General features: G+C 35.7%; 1 protein-coding gene across 3 annotated transcripts in view; it reads right to left on the bottom strand.

Annotated features, from left to right (window-relative positions):
- The window catches only part of LOC113080038 (ralBP1-associated Eps domain-containing protein 2), a 32,456-nt gene that overhangs the window by 3,478 nt on the left and 5,410 nt on the right, over positions 1-23,568 (bottom strand). Inside the window, exons 1-16 of one of the 3 annotated variants that reach the window (XM_026252292.1) lie at positions 19,773-19,897; positions 18,175-18,298; positions 16,933-17,108; positions 16,740-16,848; positions 12,840-12,949; positions 11,854-11,980; positions 11,681-11,744; positions 11,433-11,601; positions 10,327-10,411; positions 9,958-10,026; positions 7,366-7,414; positions 6,506-6,642; positions 5,654-5,715; positions 5,223-5,312; positions 528-584; positions 207-340 (exon numbers count right to left, since the gene is read on the bottom strand). In XM_026252292.1, the coding sequence (XP_026108077.1) occupies positions 207-340; positions 528-584; positions 5,223-5,312; positions 5,654-5,715; positions 6,506-6,642; positions 7,366-7,414; positions 9,958-10,026; positions 10,327-10,411; positions 11,433-11,601; positions 11,681-11,744; positions 11,854-11,980; positions 12,840-12,949; positions 16,740-16,848; positions 16,933-17,064 (1,394 nt within the window). In that variant the 5' untranslated portion in view covers positions 17,065-17,108; positions 18,175-18,298; positions 19,773-19,897. Of the gene's footprint in view, positions 1-206; positions 341-527; positions 585-5,222; positions 5,313-5,653; positions 5,716-6,505; positions 6,643-7,365; positions 7,415-9,957; positions 10,027-10,326; positions 10,412-11,432; positions 11,602-11,680; positions 11,745-11,853; positions 11,981-12,839; positions 12,950-16,739; positions 16,849-16,932; positions 17,109-18,174; positions 18,299-19,772; positions 19,898-23,568 lie in introns of those variants that run through there. The other 2 variants (XM_026252290.1, XM_026252291.1) reach the window with 2 other exon arrangements.

Here is a 23,568-nt window from a genome sequence, read left to right as displayed (position 1 = left end):
TTAAGCAATTATAAGTTATTGTCAATAGTTACTGTAAATATTTATATTCTCTATATTTTATATTATATAATTAATACATTTAAAATTATAATCATTATTGCATTTTTCCATCTGCTCACCTTTTTTTTTTTAATTATAAGGAATGTTCCTGCTATAATATCTTATTGTAAACATGGCCATTAAAAAATGTATACAAATATATGGACCTCTGGGTAGATTTGGTCAATGTTGCAGCAGAGTAGGGCGTGGCCAAGGGGGGCGTGGCACTCTGGCTTTCAGGGTGGAGCTTTCTTCGCACTGGCTTTTGAGGGGCGTGGCCTTGGTGTAACACTGTAGAATCCTGGGAAGAGATTTAAATATTAAATATAGGTTTTGAGAGAAACTCATCAAACATGCCAATACACTGAAGATGAGCAAAATATGCTCATCTTGATGAGGGGTTTGAGCATCTTTGAGATATGGGCTCCTTTAAAAGGGGCTCAGAAGAGATGTTAGGTGCTTGTTAATGGGACGGGGTCAACTCTTACCGATTTGGGAGGCGTCAGGTCCTCTGTGCTCAGATCTCCTCGCACGCTGCTCTCCTGCTGTAAAATAATGAGCAGTTTGGGATCAGGGGGTCTTCAGGTGTTAGTTTACAAGCTTATTCTCAACATTTCTAAAAATGTTCTTGTAAAGGAAGATTGAAACTGAATAAAAAATGAAAATTCTGTCAGCAGTTACCCACCCTCAAGTTGTTCCAAACCTCTATTAATTTCTTTCTTCTGTTGAACATAAAAAATATATTTTAAAGAACGTTGGTGACCAAACAGCTGCTGGTCCTTATTGACTTCCATGGCTACCGACAACTGTTTGATTGCAAACATTATTTAAAATATCCTCAGAACAACTTGCTGGTATGTTAATAGAATGTTGATTTTTGGGTGAACTAGCCCCTTTAAGTCTGCATTTTCCTTTAGCTGTCTCTTTCCACAAGCCAAAATTTCTAAGTCTCTCACACAGAGGAAATGGGCAAAGAAAAAGAGATGTAGAAGTGAAGGCCACATTAAATTATTCCTTGGCTCTTTAAAGTGAATTACACAGCTCTCTCTCTATGATGCGCCGTGTGTTCATGGATCACTGAGGGTGGATCATACCATCAGTCTTGATGACTTACAACATCCAATTTACACTGCATTTCACACAAATGCGACTGCTGTTCATTTAAACCTGTGTCACTGGAAAGGCAATATTTACATGCTATCGCACTCTATGAGTGTTGTGTAAACATTCAATCAATTCTTAAAAAAGCAATGCGTTGTTTAACTTAAACAGCGCATACCATCCAGGACTGTGGTCGCTGTGGCACAGGGAATCTGTTCTTTATAGCACAATGAAAAGTAATAGCAGAAACAGGCCGATTGCAAGGCTATACATTTGCCTGGAAAGTCATAAAATGGTTTGATTTGCTGTGGCACGAAACAAGTTATTTAACCCAGCCAGCCGTACAATCGGGAAAACATGCAAGAGTTATGAGCGTAATACATCCGCGTGAAGGTAACGGTGCCCATCGCCGCCTATAAAAACTCAGAAGGACTATTGTACAGAAAAGAAGTATTAAAAAAAAAAGTGCTTCCATCAAACAGTACAAAACCTTGAAAAAACTTAAGCAAGCTGAAAACATTTCTAGCATATGATCTGTAAGAGAAAAATAGGATAAAATGAAATTTGATTAGATTCATAGGGTCAAATATTCTAAACTGGTCAGTTAAAGCTGTTTAGTCATATACAACAGTGCCACGTGAATTCATTACATATAATAATTTGTCAAAAAATACAGAGGAATTAGCATGCAGAATTAATTCTATTTACTAATGTAATGCAGAGTGGACTGCTGGATTTTACTATTATTATCTCACAATCTGTATTTTAATAACTGCCAGTGCTTCAAGTGGCCCAAAAGAGGTGCCGGTACTCTATTATAGCCACAAAAAAAATTATTTCCTGTTTTTTTTTTTTTTTTTTTTTGATGACAACAACTATATTGAAGGGCTTTTATATACAGCAGTCAACAGGCGACCTTGATAATAAATCCTTTTATTAGTTTGTGGATTTGCTTGAGCTAGAAAGAACTACTGAACATAAATAAAATGTGCAAAATGATTTTGAAAAAATACCCTTAGAAAGAGCTACTGCATTACTTCATTCAAACTTCCAAACGATTCGCGAATCCGCTACGAACTCCCGAACTGATTCAAATGATTCGCGATCCCGCTCCGAACTCCCGATTCCGAACTGACTCAAATGATTCGCGAACCCGAACTCTCGAATTGATTCAAATGAGCCGCGAAGCCGCTCCGAACTCCCAAACTGATTCAAATGATTTGCGATCCCCAAATTGACTCAATGATTCGCGAACCCGCTCCGAACTCCCAATTGACTCAAATGATTCGCGATCTCGCTCCGAACTCCCAAAATGACTCAAATGATTCGCGAACCCGCTACGAACTCTTGAATTGATTCAAATGATCCGCGTAGCCGCTCCGAACTCCCGAACTGATTCAAATGATTTGCGATCCCCAAACTGACTCAAATGATTCGCGAACCCGCTCCGAACTACCGAACTGACTCAAATGATTCGCGATCCCGCTCCGAACTCCCGAACTGATTCAAATGATTCGCGATCTCCAAACTGACTCAAATGATTCGCGAACCCGCTACGAACTCCCGAACTGACTCAAATGATTCGCGAACCTGCTCCGAACTCCCGAACTGCTTCAAATGATTCATGCTCCATACTCCGAACTAGGAAGAATTAGGAAGCGTGCATTGTGATGGGTGCTCTGAAAAGCGGCAGCGCAGGCAAAGGATTAAAACCTCTATTAAAACATATCTCCAAATGAACATACCGGTAAGCTAAAAGCACGTTCTGGGCACATGGAGAGGTGGCAGTACGCTCAAGAGCTATATTTGGAAGTGGTGGTACTGAGTACCAGTGCGTACGGGCCCACTTAAAGCACTGATAACTGCAATAAAATAAAATAACAAATAGAGATAAAATGATCTCAGAGACTTTCAAAAGTACATAATTTTTTTTCATTATATATATATATATATATATATATATATATATATATATATATATATATATATATATATATATATATATATACATATATATAAACCTAATTTTCTCTCACAATCTTGAATGCATTTTAATAAGTATAAAAGCATCCCGAAATTTGAAGGTAAAACAAGTCCATTATTATTACATTATTATTATCATTATTATAAAATAATACTTTAGGGATGCATGAAATATCAGCGCCAAATAATTTACTGGCCATTATTATTAGAGATTTTGTAGAGATTAGTGGAAGCTATGTGCCTTCAAAATGCAGTCTAGATAGGCAGATTGCTGGGTTTATAAACTTTTCAGTTCGTGCCTGATTAAGACACTGTGTTTCTCTGTCCAACAATGACCTCATAACACATTACTCACACAACTATGACAAATGAATTCCACACAGCGATCACATTCCCTCTCATCACATTACAGAAGCCAAAAGTTAAAAGCATGAAGGGGTAAAAAGGCCATAAAGATGAAGGAAGGCTCGTGGTAGGAGATGGTTAAAGGCTTTTGAGGACTTCAGCTGAGTTATGAGTATTTGATCAGACCAGAAACCCTTCATATAGAGTCTACAGTCATATCTTCATATCTTATGTAAGTATTAGCTTTCATCGTCAAAGCTTGAGCAGATATTTGCAGGTGCATGTGCTGTCAAAACAGTGTGTGTGTAACGTAAGCTGAGGTAAGAACGGCTCGCAGCGGTGAGCGTATGAACTTGTGTAACGCTGATGTGTGTGTGTGTGTGTGTGTGTGTTTTCATTGGGCTCCTGTGGCTTTATACTTTTATTAAACTGTGGGAAACTGCCGTCTCTTCCCAGCCTGCAGCCACAGAAACAAGAACACACAAATCATGGACAGTAACACGGCTGAAGTGGTGAAGACATGTTCACACATGCCAAAAAGAGGAAGTTCAGACTCTTCAAACGGGGATGCATAATTAATAACAGAGGGAGAGAAGCGATGACAGACAGCAGTAAGAGTGTGTGTGCAGAATTTCAATGAATCTAACTTTATTAAACAGGCAGATTTGACTTCAAAGATAGAAGAAGTATATATAAATATATATATAAATATATATATATATATATATATATATATATATATATATATATAATATATAGCTCTATCAACGTTATGTTCAATAAAAAAAAATATATATATATATATATATATTAGGGATGCACGATATTGGATTTTGGCCGATATTCGATATGCCGATATTTTCAAAATAATTTTGGCCGATGCCGATACCGATATCGATATATATACAAATATATACTGATATATTTAAACTTTAATTTTACTGAAGAGAAATCCATGTATCTCTTCTGTACTGATTCTACCATAAATGTATTATTTTACAAATGTAGACTGACATTCACATCTGAAAAACAGGTCAATTATTTCACTTGGAGAATATCGGTTTGGCTCATCGGCAGAAATATTCATATCGGCCGATACCGATAATGGTCATTTTGAGCTTTTATCGGCCGATACCGATATTGTGCCGATATTATCGTGCATCCCTAATATATATATATATATATATATATATATATATATATATATTTTTTTTTTTAATTGAACATAACTATGATAGAGCTATATATTATATGACTAGTTAAATAAGTTATTTAATAATAATAATAATAATAACAACAATAATAAAAAATTATAAATTATTCATCCTCACGGCACACTATTTTAAAAATAAAAGTAATTTGAAAATAATTGTAATAATTCTTATAATTCTCACACAACCTTTGATTTACAAATTAAATATTATAAATGAAAATCAATTAAAATGTCCTCATTCTTACTTATTCTTAAATTTCTTATTAAAAAATTTAATTAATGCAAAATTAAATCAAAACAAATCACAATTATCTCACCTCATTCTTACTGTATACAATCAATTTATTATGAAGTAAAATTTACTGTTTAAAAAAATAATAATTATAATTTAAAATTAATTTAAATCAGAAGTTACATTCGGTTCATGTCAATAAAATTTCAGTTTAGAGATCCCACATCTGGAGTTATTAAATTGTATGTGTTTTAGTAGCACTAGTTATGCCATATTTGTAAGTAGGATCAAACCCTAACATCTACTCACCTCCACCCTAAACTTGCTAAAATCTGCAAAGTTTGGCTGCTGAACGGCCTTCTGGGAACTCTTCTCTGAGCCAGGGAGGAAGCTGAAGATCTGAAACATTGAATTATAACACAAGTTATTACACAATAAAGTTACAGAATGGTACGAATGAATAAATAAATAAATAAAAATAATTTGAAAAAATAAAATGAAACAGACTTGTCATCTAATTGGTTGAACTACTGTAAAACAGATGACAAAAACTGCATATCAATTCAATTCTATATTAATGCACAAAAAAGATATACTGTAGATCATCTTTGACCAGTAACAAACCAGCTTAAATGTCAAGTTGGGTTTTGGAACATGGAAGCTGGAAGAGCTAAGAGCAAGCTAGAAACCACAAAGATACCAGCTTAAATTGGACAACGAGGAGATGATGAGCGGTTCACCTGTGTAGCTGGGGGTCGTGGAGGGAGAGCTGGAGGAGGAGGCAACCAGCCACTTTTAGCACCTGAGAGAGGAAAAGCTATTCAGAAAAACGTCCTCGCCACTCTAAATCTACTACTACTACTGAAGCTGATTACATATGTTCAGTACAACTGTAAATTACTTCACATCCACCATGTACTGCAATAATCAGCAATTATTTTGCAGAGCTTATTTACTAAAATATTACAAGTATCGTATTTTTCGGACTACAAGTCGCACCTGAGTATAAGTCGCATCAGTCCAAAAATATCTCATGACGAGGAAAATAACATATATAAGTCACACTGGACTAGTCGCATTTATTTAGAACCAAGAACCAAGAGAAATCATTACCGTCTAAAGCCGCGAGAGGGCGCTCTGTGCTGCTCAGTGTAGAATACAGGAGGAGCATCTCTGGCAGCATAGAGCGCCCTCTGGCGGCTGGAGAAGGTAATGTTTTCTCTTGGTTCACTTCTCTTAGTTCATTTCTCTCGGTTCATGTCAAATTAATTCGGATAAATAAGTCGCACTGGACTATAAGTCGCAGGACAAGCCAAACTATGAAAAAAGTGTGACTTATAGTCCAGAAAATACGGTACAGATAATTGAGAAAGAAATCACAGACACTGCTTTAGTAAAAACACAAAAAAAATCACTGTCACTTCAGAACATGCCAATATCGCATCAAAACACCAGTCAAATATTTACTTCAGTTAATATGAACGCAATAAATGTAATATATATCGAAATGTCAGTGCCTTGTATTCTCAGTATATGAAAGTCTGTACGTGTATACGGTTTAATACTCAAAGACTGCTGAGGTAAGTTTGAACCTTGGGCGCTCTGTTGGAAGAGCTTGTTGAGGTCGAGAGAGGAGGCGCGGGAGTGAGTCTTCTGGGGTCGAGGAGGAGGAGTGGGAGGCTCCTCCACCTTCTTCATGGCATCATCTATGGAGGTGCTGGAGTATGACCTGAGGGGTAAAACACGCAGACCTCTTTAACACGTACATAATGTAGTGTTATCATGGGTATACAGGTGTCAGGTCCAGGTGTAATACCACAGTAGCATAGAATGACTGCCATGTACAGTACCATGACATTTACATGGTACTTTAAGTATTTTAAAGAACTCATTGGTACTACCACGGTAAAATCCGCAAACAGATTTTCTGTTAAGTAAAATAAATAAATAAATAATAATGCATTTTTTCTTTTTTTTTTACAAGATTAAGATATTATGCTCACCATGGCTAAATTTATTTAACCAAAAATACAGAACAAAATGTAAAATTGTGAAATATCATAATAGTTTAAAATATTTGTTTTCTATTTGAATATATTTTAAAATTTAATTTATTTCTGTGATCAAAGCTGAGTTTTCAGCATCATTACTCCAGTCTTCAGTGTCACACGATCCTTAAGAAATCATTCAAATAAACTGGTTTTCTTCTAAAAAAAAAAACAAAAAAAAAAACAATGAATTAATAATAATAATAATAATAATAATAATAATAATAATAATAATAATAATAATAATAATATTATCAATTTTGAAAACAGTTGTCAGCTATTTTTATGGAAACCATGAGGATGAATAAATGTATGATTTTCTTTTTTTTTTTTTAACAACAACAACAGGGGTAAAAAACATTTGAATGGTAATGTAGCAGTAGTGAGAGTTTAAAAGATTTTACCTGGGCCGTGTTCTTGACTTCATGTTTGTATCAAGTTCTTGTGGTGAATCTGTAATACAATTTTACGTAAAGAACTCAGTTACACAGTAATTTCTGCAATAAAACTGAATCCTAAAAAGAAACATTACTAATTTCATTTAAAAGCCAAACAAAAGCATCAGACTTCACCAAGAACACCCCCAAAAAATTAACAAATTGTTCTTTTATTTACCTGTCATCTAGAGAAGTTCTAAGCCGGTCCTAAACTGAACTGCTCTCTCTAGCCAAAAGATTTCACTTCTCAGCAGAAACACTGAATCGTAACACTAAAACATCAAACACTCGAGAGCATCGATACTATCCAACAACACCATCTGAAACAGGCCTTGAACACCTACAGCTGCAGTTAACTCCTCAAACGGGCCTGTCTCCTATCCCATCATGCACTGGGGTATTGACGAAGACTCAATGTCAACTTTGATTCTCTTTTCTTCCAACACTAGTGAAAAAAAACATTTCATAAGAACTATATTGGAAGCAGCACGGCATTCAAATTGAAGTAATAAAGTCCAGGATTATTTTTGAACGCCCAAGGGATCTGGGCACTTTAATAAATATGAGCTGTTATTGGATCAGAGCAGACTGCATGAAATATTGAAAAACAAAAGGTCAGCGCTGTTGATATGACAGACTTTGGGTCCACACCCAGAGGCGCTGAGGGGGTTTACTTCATAAAATCACACCCATCATGAGAGATGATAACAAACAGGCCTCTTCCAGAGTGATATACCGTATTTTCAGGACTAAAAGTCACTCTTTTTGTTATAGTTTGGCTGGTCCTGCGACTTATATTCAGGTGCGACTTATTTATCCAAATTAATTTGACATGAATCAAGAGAAAACATTACCGTCTACAGTGGTGAGAGGGCGCTCTATGCTGCTCAGTATTTTTGGTATGATGCGACTTATACTTATGTGCGACTTATAGTCCGAAAAATACGGTACTACTCGCGAAAAATGACTTCAACCTGATCTGAAGACCATAAGAGCTGATTTGCAAAGACAGAACAGTGATTGGTCTGTTTTAATCATGAACCATCTGACCATTGGTCTCTTAAAGGATATATTCTGTCATTATTTACTTGTGTTGCGGCAAGCACAAATGAGACAAAAGTAGACGTTTTGCAGATTGTTCATGCTGCCCTTTTCCATACATTGGGAACAAGCACACTAAGTAGACTAATAAACTTAGTTGGAAGCCTTTTGAAGTCATATGATATGTCAGGTGGAGAAACAGACCAAAATTACCCTCCATAGTTCTCAAATTAGCATTCGTTCATTTAGCAGACTTATAAATAAGGAAGAAGCTGACTTATAAATAAGGAAGATGACAAGCTATTCAGCTGTCCCTGTTTTGGTATTATTTGGATGGAATTGATGTTTTTGACTGGAGGAAGCATTATTATTGAACATGGAGTCATATTTTGCAATTTAAAAGTTAAAACGTCTTAATGATGTTTTTTTCTCTTACAAACATGCAGCTGTTTTTTTAACAGCTGTTTGGGCTCTCATTCTGACGGCACCCATTCACTACGAGGATACACTGGTGAGCAAGTGATGTAATGCTACATTTCTCCAAATTTGTTCCCATGAAGAAACAAACTCATCTAAATTTTTCATGGACTGAGGGAGAGTACATTTTCAGTAATTTACATTTTTGGGTGAACTATTCCTTAAAGGAAGCACTAAGTTGAAATACTAAAATAATTAAAATTAAAACTTAAGTAAAATAAATTAATGCTCAAAAGAAATATAAAAAACCTTAAATATAAAACAAACAATGATTTAAAATAAAACTGGAACTAAAAAAAAAGGGAATTTAAAATATTAACAAATACTAATATAGTATATACATAACACTAAAATAAAACATGTAATAAGTTAAACCAAGATTCAAGATTTTTTATTCGTCACATACAAAATTATATATAGCATATATAACCAGCAGTGAAACCAGTCTTGTTTATTTATTTGTTTGTTTGTATTGTTGTATTCCTGCAGGTCTAGAATTCTCTATCAGGCTCAATTCTGCTGTGGCCCCCAAAATATTTGTAGACTGGAGAGATTGAAGAAACTTGCACTGGATAATAAAATACCAAAGCAAGTGGAGTTTTTCACTGATTTCAAACCTGGTGCAGCCTATCTTCATGTGTTAAATTAGAAAATATGTGATCTTGTGCTTCAGAGGTTTGGAAGATTTAGTTTTTGACACAAAACTGCCTGATGGCATGAGAAGACCTGGAATCTAGTGCATATGTCATATGCTACCTTTATGTAGCTTTTAATGCGTAATTTTTGTGAGCTAGACAGGATCCATTTGCTTGCATTATATTGAAAAGAGCACCTGGAACATTCTGATAAACATCTCCCTTTGTGTTTCACAAAATAAACGTCATACAGGTTGAACAAAATGAGGGTGAGTTAAAAGACCACAGTATTTTCATCATTGCCTGAACACAGACGGTAAAGCATAGGTAAATTAGAGGCTTTGGTTGATTTGGTGTGGGTCAGGGGTGTGTGCGTGGCCCGCTGCGCCTGCGGACAGTGACTCACCTGGCTTTAAAGTGCTGATATGCTGTATTGGCTTTTCATGTGGCTCTGGAATTCTCTTTAGGAAGAATTCTGCTGACACAGCAATAAAAACACACAATCTACATAAGAAAATCAGTACGTTAACAGGTTTTCCTTCTTAAGTCTGGAAGAATGGCCTCAAAAATATCTGCACACTTAAGAAACTGAAAAAACTGGAGAGAACAAAATTATCATTGCATTAAATTCTAAAATATCAAAGCAAGTCTATTTTAAAGTATTTAGACATTATTTAGACATTTTAACTTTTTTGGCCACTGTATAAAAAACATTAGATATATTTTTTTCCTTTAATCATGTTTATGTTTTTGACGTCTAGCTCCAAAGTCATACCCCGTTTCCTGCTTTCATCTCTCACTTCCTGCTTAGCGGTCACACCTGGTCTAGAGGTCATCTGCTGGTCAACAGAACCTATAATCTGTTTGGGAAAATGAAAAGCAGCCATAAAATGAGGTTTATTCAGAGATAAGGGCAGGACTAGCTGGATTTTTGGCTCATTTGAAACTCATTAGCACCCTCTGCCTTCAGCCAAATAAACATGCTCAGAGAAACATGCTCTTTCTTTACTCTGTGTGTGTGTGTGTGTGTGTGTGTGTACATATATATATATATATACATATATATATATATATATATATATACATATATATATATATATATATATATATATATATATATATATATATATATATATTATGCATGTTGTTTTGTACTATTCTTGTTTAGAGTTTTTTCTATATGGAGGTAAATGTACAAAACTGATACATTTTTACAATCATTACAGGGACTATCAATGATGAAGCCACAGCTAAATGTTTGTGAATGAATTAATAAAAATCTAAATCAACCAGTGATGTTATTCTTAACTAAAACATTTGAGTAAACATTGTTTTAACTTAAAAAGCGGTTAATTGACAGCTGAAATTAAATAACATAAATATTAATTTAACTTAAACTGAAAAAAAAAATAGAAATGTCATTGGCAACTCAAAATGATATAAAAATGAAATAAAATAAAATAAATATATATAGATATATACAATAAAAAACTTTAAATTGATGGCAATATGTATGTGAGTAGATATCTGTGTATGTTTGTATGTGTGTGTGTGTGTGTGTGTGTGTGTGTGTTTGGGCAGTGTGTGTGTGTGTGTGTGTGCCAATCAAAAGAGAGAGAGAAGAAAAGAACAGAATGAAAATGTACAAAACATTGTGATCTTGGCATAAATGTAAAATTTTCTCTTTTATGAGCTTATTGGCTCCAGGCATCATATTGTCATCGTAATTTGTCATTGTAAAACAATTGCAATTGGAGCTCAGTAAAATGTTCTGAAATTTCTCATAACTGCAAAACATGATACAGAATAAGAACCACTGGACATCATTTAATACTTCAGGTGCAAATACTGTAGGCATTTAGTGAGTTTTAGATCTCATACCTCAGATGGTGGCGCTGTAAGCACACCTGCTTCCACAAAGCCCGGTCTCAACGTGGCAGGGAGCGTTTCAGGAAGAGGGTAACCATTTTTCCGGGCCACGATCAGATGGAAGGCAGTGCAGAACTCCGGGAACGTGAGAGCGCCGTCCTTGTCAACATCGCTCAGCTCCCTGAAGATCAAACAAGACTGTTTTAATGCAAAGAGGCCCTTCACTGCATGTTTAAGAGGAACTGAGGTTTTGTGTTCACCATATATGAGACAGCTCTGGAATCGGAAGTTTCGACTTGGTGAAGAAGTTTTTTGCAACAGTTCCTGAAAAAGAACAAAAAACAAAGCAAACTTCAAAACATGCCCACATAAAGCCATAAATCCAACAGTATGAGATGATCTGAGATGTGCTTGTGGTGCAGATCTCTCTTACCCATGATGAGAGCGCTCAGGTCAGGCTGGAGACTCCTGAACTGGTTGGTATAGTATTCACGCTGCTCTTCTGTGATCCTCCAGGGGTCGTCCGAGTAATCGACCTCCACGCGCTCCACAGACGCAACCTGAAAGAGAAAAACTACAGTTTGAGGAGACCTGAAAAGCCTAAAGATGAAAATATTTTCCAATTATGTATGCCTTTCATTGAAGTCAAGGAAGCAGCAGGCTCTTTTTGATCAGTCAATAATGGAAAAATAGCTTTTTATATAAAAGGAAATGAAGTAGGACTGTTCTTTTTAAAAGCCATGTGTGGCCTTTGCATTGCAGTATACAATGAATTATAATTAAAGCTTAACATTTCTGAAATAGCATCTATAAAAAATGCCATCTATCCTTATTTTCATTTTATTTCTCAGCATATCTTACTATTAAACTACAGGTTATGCCCTTCGTAGGTTTATTCTACCGAAAATTTTGTTTTATATTTGCAAAGAAAGAAAATGAATTTTTTTTAGATATATACCTAGTAGTACCTACTACAGTCTAGTGAAGCTGGCGAACACGATATAATTCATATTTTTTATTCAGTATATTACTATTAACGTGCCAGTCATGTGATCTTCATCAAACATTGTGAAATTCTGAAATGTTTGACAAAGTTTATAAGCTATGGTGTCGTGTGTTGCATTCTTTAAAATCATTTTCTCTTCCCTTTATATTAAACTGATATCTTAAGCTCATGTCTGTAATCAATTTGGAGGTGATTTGTCTTAATATTATTTGTAAGCACGTCTATACAAATACGGGCCCTGGTGTGCATGTGGCCTGACTTGAAATGACCAATATTCTAGCAAACAAATACACTTTTAAAAAGCAGTGTCATGACCAAAATCCTGATTTAGAGCCTTAATATGTTTCCTCATTTAAGACTATTATTCTATTTGATCGTCCAATCAGATGCAAAAAGAGGAGGTGTGAGGAAACCTCCACGCGTGTGACGACAGGCTGCTCCGGCTGCAGTCTGAGAGAATAATGACTGGGAGAGGAGTTTTCCTGAGGAACGCCGGGAAGACCTGGCCCTTTAGCCTCATATGCTGTGAACAACAACAAGAGAGAGTCAACATTTCAAGATGAAGACAGACAAAATGACTTAACAGTAGATGGCATTTCCTTACTGTGATCACTGTTTCAGACACTTTCAGACTCAAATAAAACCGAACAAAAGTGAAAGTTTTCAGCTTCGACTTAACAGAATAATAAATGTAAAATACTGAACAAGCATCAATTATTCAGGATGAGGCCAGTGATGGCCATGATCTTTGATATGACTACAATCTGTAAGAATCAAACAGGCCTGACTTTGTTTTGATCTCTTGAGCGTTCTTTACATCTGAAGGCCTGAGCGTCATTTCTTTTATGTGTGATTTTTAAATGAAATATTAATGGTCCCTGCTGACTAATGAAGAAAGTTGAGCTGCATTCCATAATGCCGGTGTTTCTCTGTTCACAGTCGGAGTTAACAATGAGATAAAAGCTCTTTCTTAATGCTGAATAACACCAGAGTATACCATCACAGTATTCCTCTCTTAGTGGGAAAATCTAAACTGGATATTCACAATCAGTTGCTCATTAGTTGGGATGATTAAATATTTGTATATTTGAACACATGATGTGGACAAACAGATAGATTTACCTATTTCTAGACAGGTAAAATGTACAGTTATTCTCTATTGAGTTTGTCTTCATGCACTACCTCCTACTGTACTGAAGGGGGCGTGCATGTGAAAATACCGCACATTAATTTATAACCTTGCTTTCTTTACAAATATTTAGCTTTTTTTTTTTATTAATTTACACTTCATTTTAACAGCCAGCCTTGTCATTTTGACGACATTTACAAGAAGCAGTATATCTGCTTTCTGACAAGTACATAATAAAATAAGTTGATGTGCATAATTGCTTTCACACATCAACATCTTTGAAATTTTAGGTGCGATGTGTCAAGAGGGACAATCAGCAATAAATGAAGCACACTAGCATAAATTATTACATAAAACGTGGTGAAATATCCTGGCTTAAGGCATTTTCTCAGGAAAGCATGTGTGTGTGTGTGTGTTTCATCAGAACTGCTGTCTGTTGAGTGTGTTGTGCTGCCTGTGGATAAGCTGAAGTCTTGTGAATCAACAGGTGTGTGATTAGACGAGTGCGATATCTATACGCCACAGGAGAGCAGCAATTAGCCAACTGCTTTCTGAGGGCAGACAGCAGCTCAAGGCTGAACACTCACACACACCACACACACACACACACACACACATGCACACAGCTGTCTGACAGCATAAGGGTACAGAGCCACTTCTACACTCATAATGTGAGAAACACAGCAGTGTGACATGTGCTTGTGTTATCTAATAAAAGCATCACTGCGTGTGGGAATCTGGAAATCTACTTTCACATTCCCATAGGAATTGCTGGAAAAAACCTCCTGGTCCTTGATGCTTAACGTTTTTGAAAGAAGTCTCTTCTGCTCACCAAGGCTGCATTTATTTGATTAAAAATATAATAAACAACAGTAATATTCTGAAATATTAATACATTTAAAACAACTGGTTTTCTATTTGAATATATTTTAAAATGTAATTTATTCCTGTGATGCAAATCTGTATTTTCAGCATCATTACTCCAGTCTTCAGTGTCACATGATCCTCCAGAAATCATTGTAATATGATGATTTGCTGTGCAGGAAACATTTCTTATTATAATGTTGAAAACAGTTGTGCTACTTCATATTTTTGTGGAAAACATAATTTTCATGCCCATTCAAAATCTCAGTATTATTAAAACTTTCAATTATTCAGAAAGGATGCATTTAACTGGAAAAGTGATGTTTTTATCATGCTCCTATATATTTATGTTGAGTAATTTCACTTTAATAGCCTGGAAAAGGGACCTGCACGTTGCCATTAAAGTAAAATGACTTAACCTAAGCATAGGAGCTTGATAAAAATCAAAATTTTAGTTAGAAAATTTCAGATGGCACTTAGAGGCTTTTGCATCTGAATCTTCATATATATACAGTATTGTTCAAAATAATAGCAGTACAATGTGACTAACCAGAATAATCAAGTTTTTCGTATATTTTTTTATTGTTACGTGGCAAACAAGTTACCAGTAGGTTCAGTAGATTCTCAGAAACAAATGAACCAGCATTCATGATATGCACGCTCTTAAGGCTGTGCAATTGGGCAATTAGTTGAATTAGTTGAAAGGGTGTGTTCAAAAAAAATAGCAGTGTGGCATTCAATCACTGAGGTCATCGATTTTGTGAAGAACAGGTGTGAACAGGTGGCCCCTATTTAAGGTGAAGCCAACACTTGTTGAACATGCATTTGAAAGCTGAGGAAAATGGGTCGTTCAAGACATTGTTCAGAAAGAACAGCGTACTTTGATTAAAAAGTTGATTAGAAGAGGGGAAAACCTATAAAGAGGTGCAAAAAATGATAGGCTGTTCAGCTAAAATGATCTCCAATGCCTTAAATGGAGAGCAAAACCAGAGAGACGTGGAAGAAAACGGAAGACAACCATCAAAATGGATAGAAGAATAACCAGAATGGCAAAGGCTCAGCCAATGATCACCTCCAGGATGATCAAAGACAGTCTGGAGTTACCTGTAAGTACTGTGACAGTTAGAAGACGTCTGTGTGGAAGCTAATCTATTTTCAAGAATCCCCCACAAAGTCCCTCTGTTAAAAAAAAGGCATGTGCAGAAGAGGTTACAATTTGCCAAAGAACACATCAACTGGCCTAAAGAGAAATGGAGGAACATTTTGTGGACTGATGAGAGTAAAATTGTTGTTTTTGGGTCCAAGGGCCACAGGCAGTTTGTGAGACGACCCCCAAACTCTGAATTCAAGCCACAGTACACAGTGAAGACAGTGAAGCATGGAGGTGCAAGCATCATGATATGGGCATGTTTCTCCTACCATGGTGTTGGGCCTATTTATCGCATACCAGGGATCATGGATCAGTTTGCATATGTTAAAATACTTGAAGAGGTCATGTTGCCCTATGCTGAAGAGGACATGCCCTTGAAATGGTTGTTTCAACAAGACAATGACCCAAAACACACTAGTAAACGGGCAAAGTCTTGGTTCCAAACCAACAAAATTAATGTTATGGAGTGGCCAGCCCAATCTCCAGACCTTAATCCAATTGAGAACTTGTGGGGTGATATCAAAAATGCTGTTTCTGAAGCAAAACCAAGAAATGTGAATGAATTGTGGAATGTTGTTAAAGAATCATGGAGTGGAATAACAGCTGAGAGGTGCCACAAGTTGGTTGACTCCATGCCACACAGATGTCAAGCAGTTTTAAAAAAACTGTGGTCATACAACTAAATATTAGTTTAGTGATTCACAGGATTGCTAAATCCCAGAAAAAAAAAATGTTTGTACAAAATAGTTTTTGAGTTTGTACAGTCAAAGGTAGACACTGCTATTTTTTGAACACACCCCTTTCAACTAATTGCCCAATTGCACAGCCTTAAGAGCGTGCATATCATGAATGCTGGGTCTTGTTTGTTTTCTGACAATCTACTGAACCTACTGGTAACTTGTTTGCCACGTAGCAATAAAAAATATAACTAAAAAACCTTGATTATTCTGGTTAGTCACATTGTACTGCTATTATTTTGAACAATACTGTATATATATAATATATATATATATATATATATATATATATATATTATATATATATATATATATATTAATATACACACACACACACACACACACACACACACACACACACACATATACAATTATTTACATTTTGATGTTTAGGTTCATTCCTGAATGCAGAATGACTGACAGAGACTCTCACCCAATAGTGTGTCTGTTCCGTTTCTCTGTGCACCATATGAATAGCAGCGATAGGCTGATGGTGAACGGGGCGGGGAGATGCCAGGTGACTGTGGTGGAGACCACGCCTCCTGTCACACACAAGTGTAAAACACAGTCATTAATTAGAGGAAAAGCATCGAGCTACTGCTGCATGTCATCTTTGATAAACCGACCTGCTTGTCCATGCTGGTGTCAGGGTGTCTGAGTACAGGTCTGTCTGCAGGGGGACGAGGGGCGGAGCCTGTCACCAAGCCCAGGATGTGAGACTGGCTCTCATTGGTCAACGGTTGATTGGGATAACCCATCTCAAGCTCGTTCGTTATCCCGACAAACACAGGAAGAGGAAGTTCTGTAGAGAAGGATACATGTCAGTGTGTTCATAACGGCATACCACTCATACTATTATCTGTATACAGTGGATTAAACAGTATATAATTTATTATAAATAATGTGTATTTTCTTGCATTCATTTCGCTTGTTTAATTTTACGTCTTACCAAATTATGACAGAACTTTTAAACAAGATGTACAACGGTCATACACAATAGCCAAAAAAAACAAACAAACAGAAAGCTTGTTTATTTTTCTGTCTTATCAAATTCTCACACATACGTGTTAAACAAGGTATTAATTAATAATGAATAATCATTAATAAAAAGTAAGTAAAAATGTTACAAGTATATAATTATTTGTGATCAAAATTATTTTGTGGCTGTAAATGATATCACATATGACACTAGATGTACAATAGTCATATGATAGATTGTATTTATATATAATAAGACTAATTTGTGGGTTAAACTGGCGAATTATGCAGGATTGCAAAAAAAAAAAAAAAAAAAAAAGAAGAAGAATATTTGCATTGTTTTGTGATCACTGAATTGCAAAAAAAACTGGAGGGACTGATTTAAAACAGCAAACAGAAGCCTAACCATCTTATTGGCTGGTTTAGCAAGAAAAATCTTCTTTAAAAAGTAAACATTACCCAGCCAATCTTTCTCAAAGGTATACTTCTGTCTTTCCTGTTTACAGACAGACTGTCTTTCTCCTTGTGTTTCCGCAGTAAAAGGGCCAGGTAAAGTTATTTATGGGTTTAACAGTCTGTACCAGGATTAAAGACTAATCCAGGGACCGATCGCCACATTTGAGCCCGCCGGGGGGCCTGAGCTGTGCTGAGCTCTGGATCAGCCTAGTGCTCAACATCGCCCTGTTTAAGTAAATACATTTAGGAAATGTTTTGCTCTGCTGAGTTAATATTTGAATTCTTTTCTGAACTCAGGCCCAACAGTTTGGGATAATATTACTGGAACTTGGAACTACTTGGAACTGCTGTGGAGTTATTAAGGTGTTCAACAGGAAACAATGATGATCACAAATACAAATTATTTGCTTATTTAACAAATGCTGAGGACTTACCACCTGCGATGCTCTCCAGCCGTACTGGCAAACCTGCCTGCGCCGCGGCTATCAGCTTCAGAGCCACGTAAAACTGTCCACAGCTGAAATAGCCAAGCCGCTTAGCACCACACACTTCTGTTACCTGTTATGAAGAGAGAAAGAGAGAGAGATTTATTAATGTAGACTTTAAAGTCACAGAATGCATAGCTAAGTCAATTAAGCTACAATATTTCAAAAGCACAAATTTATTGTAAAGTTGCAATCATTGCTTAATAGCTGAAAATGCTCACATATAAAAATCAAAAGATAACAGCTACTGTAAATCCTCATTATTGGCCCTACAATGGAAAGAACAGCCGGCTGAAGATAAACCGCAGTCTTAACAGGCTGAAATTCACATTCATCTGTGCTTCTGCAATTGAAAACTCATGTTGCAATGACAGATAAGAAACCACACGTCCTGCAGGAAGTGTTTAACCACAAACACAGACCTTCAGATTAACAATGGAACACACTTTGGACAGACGCAGATGTTAAAACGATCTACCCCTGATGAAAACACATGCTGGTATTAGCTGGTTTAAGATGGCCTTCCGGTTTGGCCTCATGAAAAGTGCCCAGTACTGCTCTAAAAGCATTTAACAGACCAACCACAACAGGCTCAGACCAGTGAAACTGCCTTAAGATGCTTTAAGACGTCATCCATCCTGAAAAGACGTCTCTGAGAACCTAAATGAGAAATCCAAACACTTCAAAACGATATAAAATACCATTTATTTTTCCATAATATGACAAACTTCAAATTAAAAGTTTGGGGTCAGTATTTTTCTATCAATATTTTTGAGCATAAGAGACTTCTTTTTCAAAATATCAAAACTCTTACAGAACAAAAACATTTTTAAAGTATTAGCAGTAGTGTGTTTCTGAATGAAACAAGATACTAAAGTGCTAAATGTAGGACAGGAGTTTATGCATTTGAAATTGATTGGATGTTGAAGCGTTGCAAAATAAAAGGGCTCGATGATGTCAGCAGAAAAGAAAAGGCATTTCAAAGGTGGAGCAAATTTGATTACAAGCAAATTGGAACAAAATTCAATAACACCACAAACATGCATTAAAAAAGTAAACAGCATGAATTTGTATTCCTGTGAATTTCAATACTAAAATACAAACTCTAAAATCTAAATCATCGCTGTATCACTTTCCTAAAGTTCTATGAGACATAAACTACAAATTCCTCCTGGGAAAAAGCACACGGTAGCACCTGAGTCATTGTTGTATCACTCCACACAACTGAAATCCATCCTTCCGTACAGACATAATCAATAGAGTTGAGCTCTGCGATTCATTGTAAACGACTTCTCACACACAGGAAAAGATCTGTGCGCTTTAAATAGCAGCACATTGTGCGGTGTGCTGTTAAATATAACAAAAGAGAAAAACAGCCTGTTGTGCTGCTCAAGCCAGACTAGTTTCTGAATTTCTATGAACTTCTCTTCAAAGAAAAGTTGCACTTCAAGACTCTTCAGAAGCAGCACTACTGAGCACATACAGCTAATAGAAAAGAAGAAAAAATACAAGTAAAGTCATGCGTGTTCTTGAAACTCGAATCTCACCTACGGTGTTCCCTCTGCCTTTCCAAACATTATCTGAAGAACTTCTCAAACTCTGACTCAGCGTTCCTGTTCCACCATTGATCGCGTTCTCCTCCGATCCCTGCAGTGCTGATGGTTCATTACTGAAGGTGAACTTCAGCCAAATATGACTCAAACAAAAAGCCTGCCGCAAAACTCTCACCGAATCAAATGCAGAGGTCCAGCAGATCAGGCTTCAGATGGACTTTTGTCTCCAAAACACAGTCATATTCATTTCTAAAGCCTGGGACATTTTGACCTCCCTGCAAGAGGTCAAAGAAGAGAGCATATTTCCAGAGAAATGATGAAATAATATACGAACATCATGACAATAATATATTGACATCATTTCACATCTAGTAATTATATATGGTCATCAGCAAGATCTCCAGAATGCCATCCTGTTTAATTAAAGTTTGAATTCAAAAATAAATTGTTCAATTGGTAGATTTATTTAATAATTTTATAATATTCCCTGAAGTTCTTAAGAAAGAAAATGTGTGTGTTTGTGTATGTGTGTATATACAATATATATTTATAACATTTAATAAAAATATAAATAAAAATGCATAGATTTAAATGCGTTTAGATTTCAATTTTGAAATAATATAAAATGAAAAAATATATATACACACACACACACACTGTCAAATTAGTAAATGAGATCATGCCATATGGATAAGCACAGCAAACTTACATTAAATATTACTATACTTATTGTAGGACCCCTATGTATTTATGAACAAATGAAAGCTTTGGTAATAAGCAAACCTTATCCCATTGTATACTGTATGTGGACAAGCTGCAAGGGATTCTGGGATGCGTTTAAACCCTCGCTTTCATACTGAGCTAAAGGACTACATTCATTAGTTTTGAAAAATATTCGAAGGAATCTTCATTTTGGTGGAGAAAGCAGGAACTGGATGTTAAGTTTTATCATGTGTGAGGAACAACAGTTTCAATTCTTCATGCAAATGCTCTGATGAAGAGCAGCTCTGTGCTTCTAGCCGCTGAAGTCAGCTGTTACTGTGACTGATGGAAATAACGAGCTTTTGACAAGAGCTTCACACACTCTAAGGGTGACCCAACAACTCTTTTGGAGTTCAAGACTGTGTGTGTGTGTGTGTGTGTGTGTGTGTGGCGGCTTAAACTCAGTTTAATCATCTGACCTTCAGCATTACTTAAGCGTGACCTGCATTCTCCTGATCCACACAGAGAACAGATAATCTTACTCCATAAATGTGCATGTTGGGGGAGGATGCTAAAATCAGTTAGAAACCTCCCCACCGAACCCTCCTCATGACAGCTTATGGGATGCTGGGATACAGGAGGCCAGCCGATTGCAGATCCTCTCATATAATAATGAAATAAAGATACAATTACAAATGTGAAATTAAGATACATTTCTGCAGGGTTTTGTCTTAGTGAAAGATTCAATCTATATGCTGAAATCTATATATTAAAAAAAAATAATATTAATTTAATAATAATAATAATAATTTAATTGCAACTTTTTATTTTACAATTTTATTTTATTTTATTTATTTACTTAGCAATTCTGAGTTTATATCTTGCAAATCGTGCAATTCTGACTCCCTGATCCTCTTCTCACAGTTGCAAGTAATAAACGCAGAATTGCAAGAAAGAAAGCGCGTTTATAACTTTCCATTCCGTTCTGGAAAGAAAACTGCAAGAATTGTGAGGGGAAAAAAGTCAGAATTGTATCAGTTTTACTGTTTTATTCTGTGGCAGAAATGGGCTTCCATAAAAATCCACTAAAACATCTTTTAGATGAGAAATGTACCCGAGAATAAATATTTCTTTAGATATTAAGAAAATAATATCTAGAATGATATCCATAATGATACTGAAGTGTTTTGTCTTTGATCCAACAAATTACTAAATAATAAAAAATAAAATACACAAATAACAAAAATTATAAGATTAAGAAAATAAACGAAAACTTAAAAAGCATGTCTATGTAAATTCACAACGATGCTGATTTATAATCAGCTGATCATAATTAAATTTCAAATTAACCTTGAGCTTCTGTAGAAGCACTACGTAATACTAATAATAATAAAATAAAAAATAAATTAAATGTAATTAATAAAACATTATAAATCACTACTTTTATAATATATTTGTATTATGTCATTGTAATTTACTATAAAAAATTATCAAAAATTCAGCTGCTGTATCACCCAACCATTGATTAAATAAGTCTGTGTGGACAGGAAGCAGCATTAAATCCATTCCTGTTCAACCGGATCAAACTCAGCTCATGTACCGTCTGTTTCCTCCATCTGGGGCTGAGAAGGGATTTCACAGCATCACAACACAAACGTGCAGGTGCCAAAACAGTTTTAAAGCCCATGGCAACAGAGATCACTTCACATGACACACCCCATACAATTATTATTTCTGACGCAAAAAGGTGTTTATTATGTTAGCCTGTTAAATAAAGCTCCAGTGTGTAATTCCTGCAACAGCAGTCATGGTGTGAACCATTCAGAACTGAACTGAATCAAATCACTTTTAAATGCCAAATCAATCCCTGAATTTGAGTTGAATTTGAATTTAACAACAATAATAATTGCAATATAATTACAACTGCTATTCAAAATGTAATTTTAATAAACTAACTTACAAATATAGAAGCTCACAAAAAATTTACTTGAACATTTTGATACTATGGAAGATTCAATGATAAACAGATGCCCCAGGGGATTGTGGGAAGCACCACTTGATCTACAGATGACAATGATTTTGGTTGCTGCATGTATAATATTCCAGCTCTTGTTGCATTCTTATTTTATTCTTATTTTTTTTTATGTATTTACTTTTGTTCTGTACTTGTTGTAGTGCTTTGTGTATAAGAAAACCGAGTAAAATGTTGATCCAGGAAGTGGTATATATCTGTGCAAGCTTTGGAAGTATTGATGGAAGCGGTTTACTGGATTAATGCTTTTGATAATCGTACTGAATATTATCCAGATGTAATTTTTGACAAAAATGCAATTTTCTCAGCTTTCTGCTTAAAATTACACATTTTTATGATACCTACCTACATTCAAGTGTTTTTTGTTTTTTTTTAAGTAGTCTGATCTTTATTTTGGTTTATTGCATAATCAAATATTCATACGGCAAAATATACTGGAATCCATCCAATTTTAGTGAAAAACTTCAAAATCGCTGGCGGTGGCTGGGAACGTTTTTCAAAAACGCTGGCGGGGAAAGAGTTAATAAGACATGCTTTTTAATTACTAAAATTTAATTTAAAATCCCCTGGAAACCATTAAGAACACCCTAGCAACCACACAGGAATATGCTAAAAAAACATTTAGAAATTTTTAGCAATGCCCTATAGTAACAAAAAAGCAACACCCACACAGAACAGCCCTGCATCATGTTGCCGAGTTTTGCATTCTTCAGAAAACATAAATATCTAGCTGTGGTTGAAGCAAAACTGTGTCACTCCACATAACCAAAAGACTGAAGATCTTTGATTGTCATTCATGAAAAGCAACACATCAACCCCTTCCTTTGACAAATAGCCAGGGACTGTCATCTTCATACAGCTGAAGATCACTCAGAGCTCAGCACTCGCTCACAGCAGGGTCAGAGCGGATGAGAGCAGTCCAGAGCATGCTGACAGACCTCCAGACACACAATCACTTGTTTATTCTCCTTTGGACACACATTTCTCTCTCCGTTTTAGCTGTGTATTGCTTAAATTACCTCACCATTAACTTGACTGACTTTAAATGAGGGTCTG

Source organism: Carassius auratus, unplaced genomic scaffold (assembly GCF_003368295.1).
Source record: "Carassius auratus strain Wakin unplaced genomic scaffold, ASM336829v1 scaf_tig00030164, whole genome shotgun sequence".
Classification (NCBI taxonomy): domain Eukaryota; kingdom Metazoa; phylum Chordata; class Actinopteri; order Cypriniformes; family Cyprinidae; genus Carassius; species Carassius auratus.
This window is presented reverse-complemented; position numbering and strand designations above follow the sequence as displayed.